The 17,308-nt window shown below is 42.8% G+C and overlaps 8 protein-coding genes across 8 annotated transcripts; 4 read left to right on the top strand and 4 right to left on the bottom strand.

Annotated features, from left to right (window-relative positions):
* Positions 1–690: 690 nt before the first annotated feature.
* Positions 691–1,767, top strand: MRPL35 (LALA0S05e04148g1_1; the record flags this gene model as incomplete). The annotated part of the gene is made up of 1 exon (XM_022772255.1): positions 691–1,767. One exon carries the CDS (start codon positions 691–693, stop codon positions 1,765–1,767), a length of 1,077 nt encoding a protein of 358 aa, XP_022628597.1.
* A 197-nt stretch (positions 1,768–1,964) lies between these two features.
* TIM11 (LALA0S05e04126g1_1) lies at positions 1,965–2,243 on the bottom strand (the record flags this gene model as incomplete). Its single annotated transcript, XM_022772253.1, has 1 exon — positions 1,965–2,243. One exon carries the CDS (start codon positions 2,241–2,243, stop codon positions 1,965–1,967), a length of 279 nt encoding a protein of 92 aa, XP_022628596.1.
* Positions 2,244–2,617: 374 nt separating this feature from the next.
* PTC7 (LALA0S05e04104g1_1) lies at positions 2,618–3,697 on the top strand (the record flags this gene model as incomplete). The annotated part of the gene is made up of 1 exon (XM_022772252.1): positions 2,618–3,697. The coding sequence occupies one exon, from the start codon at positions 2,618–2,620 to the stop codon at positions 3,695–3,697; it is 1,080 nt and encodes a 359-aa protein (XP_022628595.1).
* A 98-nt stretch (positions 3,698–3,795) lies between these two features.
* Positions 3,796–6,956, bottom strand: NMD2 (LALA0S05e04082g1_1; the record flags this gene model as incomplete). The annotated part of the gene is made up of 2 exons (XM_022772251.1): positions 3,796–6,861; positions 6,951–6,956. The coding sequence occupies 2 exons, from the start codon at positions 6,954–6,956 to the stop codon at positions 3,796–3,798; spliced, it is 3,072 nt and encodes a 1,023-aa protein (XP_022628594.1).
* A 176-nt stretch (positions 6,957–7,132) lies between these two features.
* PEP7 (LALA0S05e04060g1_1) lies at positions 7,133–8,683 on the bottom strand (the record flags this gene model as incomplete). The annotated part of the gene is made up of 1 exon (XM_022772250.1): positions 7,133–8,683. One exon carries the CDS (start codon positions 8,681–8,683, stop codon positions 7,133–7,135), a length of 1,551 nt encoding a protein of 516 aa, XP_022628593.1.
* Positions 8,684–9,022: 339 nt separating this feature from the next.
* Positions 9,023–10,657, top strand: LALA0_S05e04038g (LALA0S05e04038g1_1; the record flags this gene model as incomplete). Its single annotated transcript, XM_022772249.1, has 1 exon — positions 9,023–10,657. The coding sequence occupies one exon, from the start codon at positions 9,023–9,025 to the stop codon at positions 10,655–10,657; it is 1,635 nt and encodes a 544-aa protein (XP_022628592.1).
* Positions 10,658–10,673: 16 nt separating this feature from the next.
* UTP4 (LALA0S05e04016g1_1) lies at positions 10,674–12,914 on the bottom strand (the record flags this gene model as incomplete). The annotated part of the gene is made up of 1 exon (XM_022772248.1): positions 10,674–12,914. The coding sequence occupies one exon, from the start codon at positions 12,912–12,914 to the stop codon at positions 10,674–10,676; it is 2,241 nt and encodes a 746-aa protein (XP_022628591.1).
* Positions 12,915–14,210: 1,296 nt separating this feature from the next.
* Positions 14,211–17,273, top strand: YCG1 (LALA0S05e03994g1_1; the record flags this gene model as incomplete). Its single annotated transcript, XM_022772247.1, has 1 exon — positions 14,211–17,273. The coding sequence occupies one exon, from the start codon at positions 14,211–14,213 to the stop codon at positions 17,271–17,273; it is 3,063 nt and encodes a 1,020-aa protein (XP_022628590.1).
* Positions 17,274–17,308: the final 35 nt, after the last annotated feature.

Below are 17,308 nucleotides of genomic sequence, written 5' to 3'. Positions count from 1 at the left end.
TATTTTTTATCAAGCCTTTTAAGCTTTCCATTTAAAATCTAGCGATCCTGACATTGTACATTGCTCATGAATGTGTTGGTCTAAAAAACGAGTTTCGGGATCAGCAAACATAATGGAGAAGAACTTAAGTGTCGTCTTTTCAACATAGAAGCAGTGGATATCAACATTCAAACGACACTCGGGACGAAAATCATAGAAAACTGTAAGATCAATGTTCAAGATCAATGTTCAAGATCAATGTTGGAAGCAATTTATCATACCACTCATAGAGACGTCAGGGCAGCATCACACTGAACCAGTAATGCCGGTTTCTCAAGGTTTGGTGGCCATGGAGCTTGATCACAATTTCCAAACCTGTCGCTGACACCGGTCACGTGATGAATGTTTTTGGGCTCATTTTCTTACTTAGGCGTATACATATGTATAGAGTCGATTTTGTTTAACGAATGGCTTCAGAGGCCTGATCCTTCTACCAGCTCAATATCTTGTCCATCCCCGCTTCATTTCTTCGAATTCTTTATATCTCTTATTTTCGAGATTCAGGTCACATGACTGGTGATAATTAGTTAAATCACACCTGTAGCTAACAACGCTGTAAATTTTTGAATAGTGGAACTTGACCTATCGAAGCTCATCGACAAGAACTCTTGCACCACTCAAAGGCTTTTGGATTCTACAAACCTTCGCAAAATGCTCCGCAGATCCTTCCATAGCTCTGTGGCTAAAAAAAACGGTGCAAAAATCTGGTCAGACTTTTCTAACAGAAAACCTTCGCTTTCCATTGCAAATTCCAAAGTGAAATCGTACATATTGGAAGGAAGCTCACAGCAGGGACCGCCATCGATTAGAAGAAGATCTAATAGGATAAAATATCAATCCCCAGAAAATATCGACGAAACTTTCAAAACCTGCTACGAATTTTTGGAAACCAGAGCTGCTTCGAAATATGCCGCTTTAGAGCAGGAAAAAGACGCTTCTAAGCGTCTGGAATTGGCCGTGGATGCCGAACGTTATAACCCAGAAGTCCTGTACAATTTCCAGTACAATGATAAACTAGAAAACAACCCCAGCGTAATCGATTACAATGTGCCTGTGTATAGACGTTTGGGCCGTGAACATTGGGAATCATATGGCCAAATGTTATTGATGCAAAGATTGGAGACGCTTGCAGCAATCCCTGACACGCTGCCAACGCTAGTTCCCAAAGTGGAGGTAAGTTTGAAATTTCCATTTTCAACCGGTGTGAACAAATGGGTGGAACCAGGTGAAATTCTCTCCTCCAACGCGACAAGCTTCCCGCCACAGATCAAAATACAAGAGTATGACGATGTCGATCCGGCCACACAGCTATACACGGTGCTTTTGGTCAATCCTGATGAGCCTAACATGGACAACAATTCTTTCAAGACTACTCTTCAGTATGGGCTGGTGAACCTAAAAGTGGACTTTAACAACAATACTGTCGATGCTCGTATTTTCACCAAGGACAATGTCCTTGCGCCCTACTTACCACCAGTCCCAGAGAAAAATGCTGGGACACAAAGATTCGTTTTGTGGCTGTTCAGACAGCAGAATTCCGCACAAGTGCCATTGGACAACAACTCCAACCGGGACAACTTCGACATACGCCGATTTGTGCATGATCATAAGCTGCAAGCGGTTGGTGCACATCTGTGGAGAAGTCAATGGGACAACAATGTGAGCAACGTAAGGAACAAGTACGGTTTGCCAGAGGGTCGGGTTTTCCACCGCGTGAGGAGAGCTTAGAGGGCCGAAACGAAACGTCTTGTAAATAAAAATAGTTCATAGGACCTTCTTGCGTATAGAATCTGCATGTACATGAATGTTTATGTATGCTAGAGAACCCGTCGTCCGTTTTTGGAATATAAAAAAGGTGTGGTGATGCGGAGAAAGAGAGAGAGCGAAAGACACATATTCATTAGATCTTGATTTCCCTTGTCTGTTTACTGTTTCAAGGACTCAACGGCACCGAGTATGACCTTGGCGTAGTCCAAATTGGGGTCTTCGAGATCCACTTTCTGGTTCGAGGTCTTGGTCTCGCTCTTTGGAGCGTGCAGCTTTGCATATTCTGCCTTGGCCTGTTCAATTAGCTGCAGCTTCTCAGCATAAGCTTTTTCCTCCTGCTGTTTCGAAGCCTGCGATTTCAAACTGAGGTCTGTTTGCAAGCCCACGGCCACGCCCAATAGCACAGCAGAGTATCTAAACACGTTCAAAGCTGACATCTTTATAAATTTATCTGTAAAAATTCGTCTAATTCACGCTAAACTGGTTCAAAAAGGACGCTTGAAAAGAGTTCAGTCTATATCTCAAAAAGAAGAATTCCAAAACACCTATTACTGATCGTTGTTCTGAGCCAAAAGTACCAGGTCTTCAATTTCCAAAAGTTTATGTCAAATGGCTTGTCAAAAGTCGAGATTTGAAAAATTTCACGATTTTAGTGAGTTAATATTTGACATGTAGTTGGCTAATATTTAAAGGTCGACAAATCAGTAAATATAAAAGTCAAGGAACAAAGCTCTAAAGCAGCGTTTTAAAGTTCACTTTCGAGCTGAGAGTCTGTTCTCAAAGTTTATAGTTTTGTATTCTGTGTTTAAATATGTTTTTAGGTGGAAGTAGAGCAGCATTTCGCGGTTTAAGCCGCAGTAGAAGTATGTTGACGATTTTGACAATTCTGGTGGGATTTCTGGCCTTGATGCTAGCAGGTGTACTAACAGAGTCCACAACAGTACACGAATGGCATTCGTTCTCTTTGGGAGCTCGGAGCTTCTTCTCCGGCCTTGGAGGAGGCGGTGCGTCGTCTTCGCAACACAGCAGTGATGGCGGATCATCATCATCATCTGGGTTTAGCTACAATTATGCCATTGCGTTTCAGGCGAAAGACCGTGTGGACGGAGTCTACGCTGGTCTGAGCCAACTGGATTCACCCACCGGTGAGGATAATTATTTTGTAAGTGTCAGAAATAGCCATGACGTTTTTGCAGGCGTTGCAGACGGTGTCGGCGGATGGGTCGAACACGGGTTTGACTCCAGTGCAATTAGTCGCGAGCTGTGTAGTTCCATGCTGGACCTCTCGACAAATCTCACAAAGAAGCCTTTGTCGCCCAAGCAGTTGTTGGATCTGGCATACACCAAGATCAAAAATGACGGTAAAGTTCAGGTTGGAGGGACAACTGCAATCGTGGCACATTTTACCCCCAATGGCACGCTTAAATTGGCCAATCTTGGTGATTCATGGTGCGGTGTGTTCCGGAACGCGAAACTGGTATTCCAAACCAAGTTTCAAACGGTGGGCTTCAACGCTCCATACCAGCTGGCCATCATTCCGCAAGATATAGTTAGAAAAGCGGCCCAAAAGGGTGGTTCTTACATCCAAAATCAACCCAAAGACGCCGACGAATACAATTTTAAATTGCAGAAAGACGATATTATAGTTTTGGCTACTGACGGCGTCACCGATAATATAGCTACTGGAGATATGGAGTTATTTCTGAGCAACAACGCCGAAAGCGGGGGCCTGCAAGAACTAACACAGAAGTTTGTTACTCAAGTGGTGAAGCTAAGCAAGGACCCCACATTTCCAAGCGTTTTCTCTCAGGAAATGTCCAAATTATACGGTCGTCCTTACCTCGGAGGAAAAGAAGACGATATCACCGTAGTTGTTATAAAAGCAACCTAAAAAGAGACTTTCGAATAGTCAATGCATGAACGATTAGCATGGTTTTATAAAGTGGCATGCATTTTCGCCACTTAAAATCTGATTTTCCAACCTCCTACTTACTCAAATTTCTGGCTTAAAACTATGTTTTTAATCTTTTCTCTCTCTTCTTTGAGCTTTCTCTCCTCTTCCAACACTCCTGAAACAAACGTAACGTTTCGAGGGAGTTCTAATTTTCTTGCTTGAGTTTTCTTTCCAGACTTGCTTAAGAATGTAAATGCCACCTTTTTGGATTTTAGTTCATGACTTTCATGAGGAGTCGGAGGGGCAGAAATTCTGCCAGTTTCGGAACTTGTGCTATAGCCCGAGGGTATCATTGAAATATTGCTCGAGGACGTCTTCTCATTTCTACGACTTTCCAGAGATTCTTGAACCAATTGTTGAAACTGTCTTTCTAGGTCCTCCTCCGCCTTTATTTCTTCTGCAGACCTCAACTTCGATATATGAGCTTCTTGCATACGCCTTCGCTCTAACTCGTCATCAGAGTCATCATCTTCTTCTTCTGCGTAATTGCTATCATCAGAGTCGCTACTACTGCTATCCGTTTCGTCGCTGGAATTTTTGACAGCGCTCTCGATATTGTCGGCGATTTCGTACTCGCTCTCCATTTCTTTTTCGCCGTCTTTACTTAAAGCGTCGTCATCCTCATACATCTCATCATCATCTTCTTCTTCGTCGTCGTCATCATCCAGATCCACTTCAACAGGTCTCCCGTTTAGTTCACTGCCTTGCTGTGTTGAGAAACACTCCAATAGCTTTTTGCCACTGTCCACCACGTCTTTGCATCTTTCGAATTGCTGATTCTCTGTAAATCTGTTGAAAGTTCTTGAAATCTTTACTTCAACCTCCATTGGTAACGGTTGATCCTTGCTAAGAGTGTAAAATTCAAGCAGGCGTAAAAAGACAAGAAGCTTCTTCAGCTTATTCGGGGACAAGTCGGGTATGCTGAGCAATGTAGTGACGACTAAATGGATGCGGAAGTAGCTGCTCGGGGAGTCAAAGTCGTTGTCAAATACCGGAAAATGACCTTCTTGTGTACTTCCAGATAGAAGAACCTTAAACAGAATGTCAAGCACGACTTCTATCTTTAGTAAGTTGTTATTGTACAACGAAGATAGGTATCTCATCTGGGCAATCCTCACCATGTTTAAAGAAAAGTCATTTATCTCTAGTCCCCTTTCTATACCCTCCAGAACACCATCTATGACCTGGACGACAAAATTTCGATAGTAAGGAAATAAACCTTTAAGTACGGTCGCAAGCAGATCCAGCGACTGGTAGCTTATTTTCTCAGGTTTGGAAAATAGAGATACCATCGTCTTGTGAATGGACTCTTCCTTCCAGTGAGCACGCCGTACAAGCTTCACCAATCTCTCGGGTGGTAGCGAATGAAGTTCTTTGCGTAGAAGGATGCGATAGTACTTTTGTTCCGCTGATAGTTCTCTGGATGCCGAGTTGAGACTTTTCAAAGACGGTGGGTAAATCAAGACTAAAAGATTGTCCAAAGCACATTTATTGCTTACTGTCAAATCGTGCTCCTTTCTCTTTTGCTGAATCAAGTCAATCATCTTTTCCATCTGCGCCTTGTATTGAGGACTGTTTATGAGAAATTTACCAAAATTTTCGAAAAGAACTGTGAGAATTTCGATGTTGTTCGGTATTTGAATATTCATTGTCAAAGTTCTGATCTTGTGGAAGATGAGATAGGATGGAACAAGCCCGAACTTCACCATTTCGCTGAAAAATAAGATATTTTTGACGTTGATTTTGTTGGACCATAGCTGGCTCCTGAAACCGTTATCCAAATATTGAATGAGTTCATCTGTCACGTCTGACAAATTTTCCGAATTAGACGCAACAAAACGAGCGTATATTTTCAGTTTACTCCAATCCACAGTCTCAACGAAAAACTTCAAAAGTCTTTTTCTCGTGGCCTTTTTATTCAGTGAGTCGGCCCAGAACCTTGAAGATAACTCATCGATTGCTTCTTTCGTATCTGCCATTTCCAAGCCGAGGAAAAATTCATTGAGCTTTTGAGAATCGGCCGAGACTTTTTCGTCTGAGAGCTCCATAACGTCTGACAGATCTGGAAGTACCTCGTAAAAACGTCTCATCTCTTCGTTTTCCCAAATTTTATCCGATGCTGACTTTTGCTGGTTTACGATTACGGGGCTCGAGTTCACGGCAACATCCTCTGGTGCTTTTTCGAGTGTAGGCGCATCTATGCCAAATACGTCCGTGAGGATCTCTACAGCGGTTCGAAATCTTTCAAACGATGGAATGATTCTATCGTGCTCTTCAATATACTCATCGGTGCTTTTTCCAGTTCTAATTTGTGCTTTTTGGTGTTCCTTCAACAACTTGCTGAGCGTCTTGCTGAGTTCGACGAGTTGAGAGATGGAAGCTTCGCTAAACGCTTTGAAAAGTGAAATAAGAAGCTTTCTCGTATCTGAATCAATGAGTGATGAATCCTGATCGGCGTCATCTGAAAAGAATTGTGGAAACTTTGTGACGAAAGATGAAGCTACCGTTGTTGGTAAACCTGTTTTGAATCGGTAGTTTAGAGTTTCCTTCAAAACTGTGAAAATTATGGGTTCCTTCTTGGCCAATCTTTTCGCAATAAATGAGGGCAGGTTATCCTTGGATATAAATTCCACGTTATTGAAAAGTCCGGCAAGGTAAAGCTCAGTAAAGATTCTGATATTTGAGCGTAGTTTCGCCACCTTGGCGGTTTCTTCCTTTTCGTTTTCACTTTCAACCTGACAGACAGTGAAGTTCTGTAGGAATAGTTCCATCAAAGCTGGTGTGAACTGATGATTAAACCGCTGGTGCAATGAGCTAATGACTTCGACACATGCATGAATGTCCTCCGTTTTGTTTGAAGCTTTACTCAAACCCTCATTGGCCGTAACCACTAGTTCTGATAGGTATTTTGTCAATGAAAGCTCGGCAATATCTTTGAGCAGATTTGCCTTTGTATCTTTCGTGATGCCTTGCCTTAGTTTCCTTATAAAGCCGGTATTTCTCTTCATACTAGAGTCGGGTTTCTTATTCGTAAGCGGAAAAACATCTTCGCCGTTCCAAGCTTCGAGGTTCAGCTGCAGCAGTTCTGATCTTCTGTCATCCTAATTTCAGTTATGCCACATTAGTATTGTTGTTCTTTCATGAGTGAGTTGCACTCAAGACCGAGAAAGCACTGTTTTTTAAAACTTACATTCATTCCAGACAAGTAAAACCAGGGCAAGAAAAGCTAAAGCTTTGGGTTTAACTTGCTCGTGGCTCTAATATTTGGTCTTACCCATCGGTGTGTGGTGATGTGAATTTTAACAGGTTCAGTTAATGAGCTGGGACACTGTCGTTGAAAATGCTCGATTCAGAAGAGCATCAGATGCTGTACTAAGCGAACCCTTCTCCACCTAGCAGGTTGGTCAGCCCATTCAGTTGTAGGTCCAACTCCTCTAAATTTTTGTTCAGAACCGATGCCTCGTCGAATTTGCGATGTTTCGTGGCCGTAGCGATCATGTCCTCGACCAAAAATCTCTGCTCTTTTATAACCATGAGTTGAGTCCTGTAGTCTTTGATTTCTTTTATGCTCAAGTTCTTATTATCACTGTCTGGGAAGCTTTCTTGCGATGGCCTCGATGACGGCGATTGGGATGTTAATTTTGCTGTCAGATGGCCTAAAGGAAGCATGTTCTCTTGGATGAAGGATGATGCACGGGTGATGATTGCGGTTTGAATTCTACTTTCTGATGCGTTTCTTGGGTTCAGTTTTAGTAGCTGTTTCGTAAGGCGGTCGTAAGTAGAGAAGGAGTCCACCATCTTCCGTCGTTTCTTCGTTAATTCAACCACTTCCGAGACATCTGGGGCGTTTGAACGGGCTCCATTTACCGGTGCTTCTCCTAGGTTCGCAACTGCGGAGATAATTACAGAAGATATGGAACTCATACGTTCATAAAGTTGAAAAAGCATGGATAATGGCATCGCCATCTCTTTTTCGAATTTCCCTTTCTTGAATAGGGACTGAACGCACGAGGAACAGACTCGAATGCTAGTCTCAATGTCAGAAGCATCCGCTAATTTAGTAATTGGGAGATTGAATGCAGCATTTACCAGATTCGTGACCGGAATGTTGTTGGAGCATCCCGTTTCTGCACTATCGCAAACTATTTTACCGCAAAGCCTGCAGTGATGTTTGCGCAAAGTCAAACCAAAGTGCTTCTTGCACAGGTTGCATGCGGTGGCGAAATTATCTGGAGTCCATGGAACGACAGTTCTTTCTAATTGGGCTACTTCCATGGGGATTCTGAACGACGCCAGCATCAAACCTTGGTGCCTTGCATTGATGCGTAAGATACCGTTCATGAGCCTCACAAACCGATTTTCCAGCTGCAATAACTGCAGCTGGCGATCTTCAGTCCGGCTGTTTCGAAGCCTATGAAATTCGGTAGTTCTATTTCGAAAGCTTCCAAAATCTCTACATCCTGGTTTATCGTGTGCACATTGTTGGCAACAACGACACCACTTCCCCGTAATGGGGTCGTATTTCGCGTTCGCATTTAGCTTGATAACGTTTTGGCAATGCCGTATACAAAACAGCTCCCCACATTTTCTGCAGTTTATGTGACCGGTAGAACGATTCAATCTGGTGTAGCATTTGTGGCACCGGCTATAATCCGGATCTGGTTCTACCCAATGACTTCGGTTTAACGCGAATTTGGATGATTTCGCAGCCAAACTGGTATTTTTGCGCTTGGTGTTTTCCTGTGGCATCTCGTTGCTAGCTGGCTCCTCTGCGAAACCATGGGCGCGATCTAAATGACTGTTTAGCTGCAAAAGATCGATCGTTTTTTCATTGCACACAGGACATGCGAGTTCCTTGCTTCTTGTCAGACCGGGAGCACCACTAGAATTGTTTGAAGCTGGATTTTGATGTGCTACATCCATGGCAAGCCAGGAAAGGCCTTTTTGATTAGGCTTAAGGGCTAGTCGACTCTAGTCGACTCAAGTCGTCACCCTGTATCCTTTCTTCCTTTACGTACACGGTTTGACGCTATTATAACATTGACCGCTTTAAAAGATCATGTGACTTAAAGTCTATGTAACGCCTCAAGACTTAGGTAGAGGAACACGTAGATGATATCACGTTATTTATTAAACATATGGACCTCGTGACTTCATCTTATAACCCAAATTAGCTTTAAAGCTTTAGATCTCAACTCATCTCTCCATTCCTTTCTTCATTGCTCAACTTACAAGCCAGACCGTTCCATGTGTTACTGAGATATGCTCTCAAGTGATATCTACTTGCTGGTGATTCTAGTGGTATCTTTTGTGTTTTCTTTCCACGTCAGTCGCGAGATATTTTGGTTCAAAGCACAGCTTCTATTCGAGCTTGGAGATGGTGTAATGAGTGACCAAATTGTGGGGCTAGATGTGCTGAAAGAGCACGAAAAGACGTTCTTGCACAAGTTTTCTAATCCTTTTTCATTGTCATCAAAACGTATCACGCAATATATTCGTGTGCTGTTTGCAACGACCTGTGCATTATGCGTTGTTTCTGTTGAACTTACGCTGTGGGAGATAGTGAAAGCTGAAAACGAGGGTAATGTGGAACCAAGTGATCTCGTTTCAGCTGTGTGGCTATTTGCCTCCACGGTGTTGGCCTTTATCCTTATCTTGATACAGCCTTATTTGATTCTGTCGTCAATACTTAATAAGTTTTATGGCGACAGATTGAATCATAGCTCTCTGACGCTTGTGTGTTGTGGGGTCATTTTAACATGGGTTCTCACACTAAATGGACTGAATGCCGGCCCATTTCGTTCCTCGATCAGTCTTCTCACTAAAATCTCCATCATGGGCGTTAGTGTCATGGCATTGTTGTCTGGAATTGCATGCCTTTCCACACTGTATTACAGTGTTGTGTTTTTTTGGCGCAGACGCAATGGCAGTGGTGACACTGCTGCCGGTAGTGCTCCCCTTCAATTCTCACGCAATACACCTGTTCTCTTTTTGGATGAAGCGTCATTAGACGCAAAAAAGCATGAATGTGAAATTCAGATTCAAGATAGCTTGGCTGTACTACACAAACTCGAAAAAGAACCTGTTCCACCCCCTTTTGCGTTACGACAACAGCTTTTTGATAGAATCAGTCATTACCAATTAGAGCTATCAAGATTGCAAAAATTGGCTAGCTATTCAAAGACCAGACATCTAATGAAACGATTGTTTCATCTTGGCTTTCTGGCTTACTGCATTTACAGATTGTCCTCCATTTTCTTGCGCAGAATTCCTGCTTTATGCATCCATGGTATAAGGCATCCTAATGACTTTGAGTATGAAAAATTGATGAAACATTCTAGCGGAGAGACCATTGCTGGGGATCCCCTTGCTGTCTCTTTGGCCAAGATATGTGACTTCTTTGTCTTCCGATTGAAAGAGAAATCTCAGCAAGATTCTCTCGTGAAACAGATCTCTCTGATTTTGTCATTATCTTTGTTCGGCTGCTCACTTACAACAGTAATAGCGACAATATCTTATTTGGCAACGCTTCTACCTCTTCGAGTACGAATCCTGGCACTGAAAACCATGAGGCAAAGTCAAAGTAATGAGCTTCTTCCGACGACCAACGCAAAAAGCTCCCAGAGGAAAAAATCGGAGCCATCGATCATAAAAAATCTACTCATTTCCGAACTCACCGGAATCTATGTTCTCGCTACGATACTCATGGTGCGCTCGAACTTATCCAAAGGAGCAGCTCAGCGCTTAAATCGAATGTTGGGAGAGAAAAGCGTCGTTCCTTATATCGTTCTTGATGTGTGGTTTGACAAAATATTCGCACTGGGCGCTATGATATCGCTGGTAGGCATCAAATTGGCAGAAAGGACAACAGTGTATCCAAAAACTAATACTGTATAATATGCATTGAAATTCACTATATTACTAATTTAGGAAGATTGAAAGCCGGTAGCGATGCCGATCTAGACGTGTTTGGGTTTTCAATCAGTACGATTTCCTTGTTAGATAAAACGTCGGCGAGTAAAATCGATTTGTATTTTTCTGTTAGGAAAAATGGATGACTGTCTTTGCTGATACGTTTCGTTAGTTGCTCAGGAGAAGGCCTTTCCTTCATTAGTGGCGCTATGCGCTCTAGCTCGTCATCGTCTTCGTCATCATCTTCCCCTCCGTTAACATTATCACTTCTGTCAGTGATAGAATTACCGTCGATCTTATGCTTTTTTGGTCTTTTCCGTGTGCTTATTGGAAGGTCTTGTGACATGTCGAAGCTAGCTAAGCAGTTAACACCCCATACCCAAATTCTTTCCTGGGATTGTCCGCCACTAAAAATCCCAACAAACTTGTTTCTTGAACTCTCAAACTCCTTTGGCAGGTAGTCTTTGTTTTTCTTGCACCATACTGACATGGCTCCAATGGGAGATTCGTCAGTTTCTTTAAGGAACAGCTCTAATAGTTTGTTATCTGCGGTTGTAAGCAAAGCAGTGCCCTTTGAACTTATGTGAACGGCAGCGATGAAATTAGAAACACGAGCAACAGGTGATGCACTGTTATCCCTGATATTTATAACGTCCAGGGCCCCGCAAGTCCGTGTTACAACGGCAACGGAATCCCGACAGTCGATTTGATTGATTGATGCAATGTGAGGGCATTTAGAAGACTCTAGCTCTTCGGATAGAGCAGGCAGCTCGATTTCTGTTGCTTCTTCGTCAGCTTCTTCATCTTCAAGATCGAGCTTCAAAACCTCATCCTTTGACGAAACCAGGAGTATATTAGAGTTGTCAATGAATTTAATGTGTTTGGCACCTGTTCTCAGTAGGAACTCGTTGTCCAGTTTGGTTACTTTTAATTTGCCATTAGAAGGATGTAAATGAAAAAGCTTTGTGGTACTGGGTCTACCAACAATAAGAACTTGACCATCGTTTGAAAGTGCGCACGTAGAGATGTTTTGTTCATCGTTCAGCGTCAGCTTGCAGCAGAGCTTGTAGTTTTCTCCATCACCGGCGTCCATGCCCACGGCCCATATTCTTATTGTTGATTGTTGCCAAACCACACACAACCGCTGCTCAGCGTTGAAGAGAGCATTTTTGTGGAAGGGAACGAAGTATGGAATTTTCGTGTATGTGCCGTCTGTGAAATTGGAGATTGAGCTTATGAAAAGGTTTTTCTCAAGTCCACCGGAAACGAGAAAGTCAGCACCCTTGGACTGATAGGAAGCCATGGTTCTAACGTCATTTGAATGCAATAGTCTGTTTGAAGCGACAACCCATTTCAGGTTGTTTTTCGCGGTATTAGCAGATGCAAGGTTATATTGATAGATCTTACGGTCTACGCCAGCGCTGAAAACCTTTGAGTTTGTTTCGTCCGTCGCCAAGCACAATACATCTGCCTCGTGGCTTTTAAAAGTTTGTGTGAGCGTTGCGTATTGAAGGTCCCAGAACTTGACTGCGCCTGTGGAGTCACCAGACACAATCTGGTCCTTCTTTGGAAGGTATATGACGCTCCAAACCAAAGTGGATTCCTTTTTAGACTTGTCCACCTTCATAGTATGCAGAATGCGTCCCCTCAATTCTTCGGTGCTGGTGGCGCTCCAGACCCGTATTCTTCCATCAGCACAGCCTCCAATTACAGACTCGGTTCCTTTCCACGCAACAGATAAAACTCTAGAGTCTTGTCTCTGTAACACGGCTTCATGTTCCATGACGCCTGGTCCACCTGAAATGTCAACGATCACGACACATCCGTTATCGCATCCCACAGCTAATTTTGTTCCAGTCGAATCCAAAGCCATTGACCAAATAACACCAGCGTTGCAATCGTAATTTTTCAATGCAAGACCAGATGCCAAATCCCACTCTGTCACCACTGTAGATGCACCAATCGAGAAAAGTCGCAGCGGTTCTCCAGGCAAGTTGCTCCAAAGCAAGCCTTCCACTGTGCGGTCTTTACCACCTTGAATTATGAGTTCTTGGTACCAGCCATTGCGTGGATTCCAAATCTCGATGTCACCATTAGATCTTCCTAGTGCCAATCTCAAATCTGAAGGTGTTCTTTTGTCCGCTCTGGAAGCGTGGGAAAACGCAAGTGCGGTGATATTGGCACCTTTGAGTTCCGCAAAACGAGCCCTATGTACCAAGACATCTTTGGAACTTTGAGTCATCTTTGCAAGGGCTTAAAGCTATGGAAAACTGTAAAGTTCGCGCATGCGATGAGATCCATGCGATGAGATGAGATGAGCTCTTTAGGCCTTATTACATTGAAAAATTTTTAAAAGAAGACGACGCCAGTTTGGAGAAAAATGATCTGAGATTTTACTACTTTCACAACGTCACACTGAACAGATGAGAGTATCGACCGACAAAAGCGGGATGTTATTAACAAGAATTCTCTTGAATAGCTGGGTGAATTTGTGGATACTACGATGAGTTTCAGAGTTTTCAAAATTTTGAAAATTATTAGCACGGTCAAAATTGGAATAATGGGATTACCAAGTCATGGTGGATCACGCTGGGCCCGCATATGGGCATGTAGAGGAGCTGTAGTGAGGTGCTAGATGCGAAATTTATGGAAGAAATGTTTCTCCGCTAGGTGGCCAGGTTGACAATGTCGTATTAGTTGCGCCTAAGTTTGCAGGAATGATGTGTAGCTGAACGGTTGAAAATGTACTCACATCTACAGTCCAACATTTACATTCGTGCCTGTTTCTATTGGTCCTCATCCCTCGATCTCACCTGCGATTTCATCGTTGAGGGCGGAAAAGTGTTCAGTGACACGCTTTTAATAAGTGTATCGTTTCTTACCAATCTGTCGCTGACATTTTGGTATTATAGCGAACAGAGGCTATATGGATTTTTAAAAAACAGTAACACACATACAAAAAGTCGGCGTTCAACGTTCCGTTGTTGTCCTCCTATCAGTTGAGCTCAGTATTTTCCACATCTGACATCTGGCTAAATTTTCAAACATTCCCGGTTGCAACGCATTTATCTTTCACTGACATTAAATGCATGTCACGATAATTCGTTCTCGACATTTCGAACTATTGTCACTTAACAGCAGAAGATCTCCGGTCTATGAAATAAATTTTCTGATGCATGCATCAAGACTTCTTATTTTTCACAAGTGTCTCCGGATCCTTCTTCTGGTATATACAGCCTTGAACATGATTTTGTTCAATTTCAAAATACACAACATCATCAGAAAGCTCGATAAAAAAAAATTAAAAAGGCTGTGATAGCGTATTATCTGCGTCCATCTCGACGAATTCAGACCCATCAATTAGTGTCTCTCTACATCATAGGAATTTGAAGCCTTTCTATATGTACGAACTCTATCACTCTGTACTAATATCATCAATATCAGTGTTATTTACCTAGGTTTCTGAGATGAGCATCATGTTGATCTTACCAGATCCACTTCTTTAAACTCAGATTCAGAGCCTGTTCGATCCGTCTCGATGTCTGAGAACGTGTCAATAGATTCAGATAATTCAGATTCCACGAATTCCAAAATTTTTAGGGCCATTGCAGATGTATTTCAAAACGCACAATCGACCTACGCAGGTCATCGCAGACATATCGCGGTCTTGAAAAGAATTCAATCAAAGGCTACAGAAACGGGATATGAAGAAGTATTCAACTACTGGTTTAACAAAATGGTTACATTGATTTTACCTTTGAAAAGAACCGAAATCGTAGGTGACAGAATTGTAAGACTAGTTGCAGGACTGGTGGCCAGTCTCGACCATGAAGTGGAGTCCCTAAAGGAAAAACAAGAAGATTTTGATGGAAAAGAAAAGATTTTCTCGAGATTTGTTAACCAATTCATTCGGCACATTCTGCGTGGAGTAGAATCGCGCGAGAAAAATGTTCGGTATAGGGTCGCACAGCTTTTGGCTGTCATCATGGATAACATAGGTGAAATTGATGAAGATTTGTACAAGTTGATTATGTGGTCGTTTGAAAAACGATTGTTTGATAAAGAAGCGCCGGTACGAGTTCAGGCCATTTTCTGTCTCACCAAATTTCAAGACGAGGACAACACTTCAGAAACAATCGACGAAGCGTCCACGAAGCTTATCCACGCCATTCAAAATGATCCAAGTGCCGAAGTTCGTAGAGCGGCCATGCTCAATCTCGTCAGTTTAGATAAGACAAGGAATATAATTATGGAGCGGGCTCGAGACGTCAATACCGTCAACCGGCGCATTGTGTACACACGAGTCTTGAAGAATATGGGTGCCTCTGTGTTTCAGGAATTGGATGGAGACTTGATTGGCAAACTTATCACTTGGGGGCTCGAAGATCGTGAAGAGTCAGTACGAAACGCCTGCGTGCGTTTGGTTGCCTTTGAGTGGTTGAATTTAATGGATGGGGATATTATAAGACTTTTGTCGAAGTTGAATGTGACCTCGAATAACGTTTGTGAGAAGGTACTAGACGCTATTTTCAACTATAGAGAGGATACTGTTGCTAAAATCAAACTACCCGTTAATGTGTGGGATTCTCTAACCGCAGAAATTTCCTTCCTCATAAAAGCTTTTCATACACACTGCACGCAAAACAAGTTGGAAGACATACTTGACGGGAATTTTCCCGAAGCTTCAAGATTATCGGAGATTTTGCAAAAGTATTTGGACCTCAGATTTTCCAACAACAACCTTTCGAATACAGATGTTTCTTGTTTGGAGTTTATCATCGAGCAGTTGTTGTCGGTAGCCTTCAAATATGATTACAGTGATGAAGTCGGAAGGCGGGCTATGTTGATGATAATTCGTAACGCATTGGCAAACTATAGCTTGACGGCGCCTATTGTTAGAATAGCTCTTCAAGTGCTGAAGGTACTGTCAATCAATGAGCGTGATTTCATAGCCATGACAGTTGAAATCATAACGGATATACGGGATGAAGATATCGAAAAGCAAGAAGCCGAAGAAGCAAACCAAGACTCAAGGTTCAAGCAGGACGAGGACGAGGATGACGAAGCTGCAGTGCAGTCGTTCCACTCAGCAGTCGACGACCTTGTTAACAACAAGAATACCACTGCACCTAGTGCTGCACCAGCGGTTCAGGAAAAGGAGGTCAGTCCTCATACTCTTCTTGGGTGTCTCACAATGTCACAGTTTATGCTGGAACTCATAAATTTGCCCATCGATGAGAATGTTATGATATCCTCTTTGATTGACACGCTGATTACCCCAGCTGTCAGAAATACCCAGTCTGAAGTCAGAGAACTTGGCGTTCGTAATTTGGGGCTTTGCAGTCTCTTGGATGTTAATATAGCCACTGAGAGCCTTTATCTTTTTGGTATGTGCGTTTCCAAGGGCGATGCAAGTCTAAAAACCATAGCACTCAAGGTCATAGCCGACATTTTTTCAGTTCATGGGACAAAAGTGGTGGACGGCGAAGGCAAGGTTGACTCCATTTCTTTGCATAAGATTTTTTACAAAACGCTAAAAAATTGCGAGCTACCGGAGTGTCAAGCAACGGTCGCGGAGGGTTTATGCAAACTGTTTTTGGGAGATGTTTTTGTTGACGATGATCTATTTGAAACACTTGTTCTTTCTTACTTCTCACCTGCAAACTCTCAAAATGAAGCTTTGGTTCAGGCATTTGCATTTTGCCTCCCCGTTTACTGCTTCTCTCACATTAGACATCAAAAGAGAATGGTCCGCGTTGCAGGCGACGTGCTACTGAGGCTCTCTGTCTTGTGGGACGAGTTGCAGACAAATGACGATAGCTCAATATCTCCCGACTCTATGCTAAAGCCGAACGTCATATTTCAAGAGCTTATAGAGTGGACAGATTCAGGCAAGGTAGTCAACCAGACAGAGGAGCATTTCGAGGATGAGGAAGATACTCAATTACATTTTCTATTGGGCGTCCTCAGAATATATTACAAATTTGAGCGCAAAGAGGTCAAAAAGATGATCTTGACTAACATCAATAGGTTCAGTTTTCAAGATCGGAGTATTCGGAAATGGAAAGAAGTTCGCGACATTCTTGAAGATATTTCAGAAAACGATGACATCGATTCCGCAAGCCGGAGTTCGATCGCTAAATTCTTAAGATCGTTGGAAGAGGATATTTTGAGTGGAGATGCGGACGTTGATACTACGAAGGATGGAACCAGCGATATGGGAGAGCGGCTATCCGCATCTTCAAGTGAAGAAAGGATGTCAGAGGACGAAAAACCTGAAGTGACACTGGCTGTGTCAAATGAAGAAAATTCCAACGTACCTATTGCGGGAATTGACAAGCCTTCTGGTTCTTCTGATGCCCTTTCGAGTGTGTTGCTGCCGCCTGAACCGGACAGAATGTTGCCAGGTGATGTCAGTCGCCTGCGAAGCAAAAAGAGGAAGAGAGCAGATATCTCGGGGTCTGAGAGTAATTCTGATCAAGAGAAAAGTAGCAGATTGGTTAGCTTCGTCTTGCCGGAACCGCAACGTGGTCCATCAAGCGACTCGTCATTTGGCAACCCAGTCGATGACAGTAGTTTCGAAGACGAAAACGACAATTAAAATGACGAAAGCCATCCGGGGATAGGTTCAATTCA

The sequence above is a fragment of the Lachancea lanzarotensis genome, scaffold LALA0S05, assembly GCF_000938715.1.
Source record: "Lachancea lanzarotensis genome assembly LALA0, scaffold LALA0S05, whole genome shotgun sequence".
In the NCBI taxonomy this organism is placed as follows: domain Eukaryota; kingdom Fungi; phylum Ascomycota; class Saccharomycetes; order Saccharomycetales; family Saccharomycetaceae; genus Lachancea; species Lachancea lanzarotensis.
Note: the sequence above shows the minus strand (reverse complement) of the source record. Positions and strands in the feature narration are given on the sequence as shown.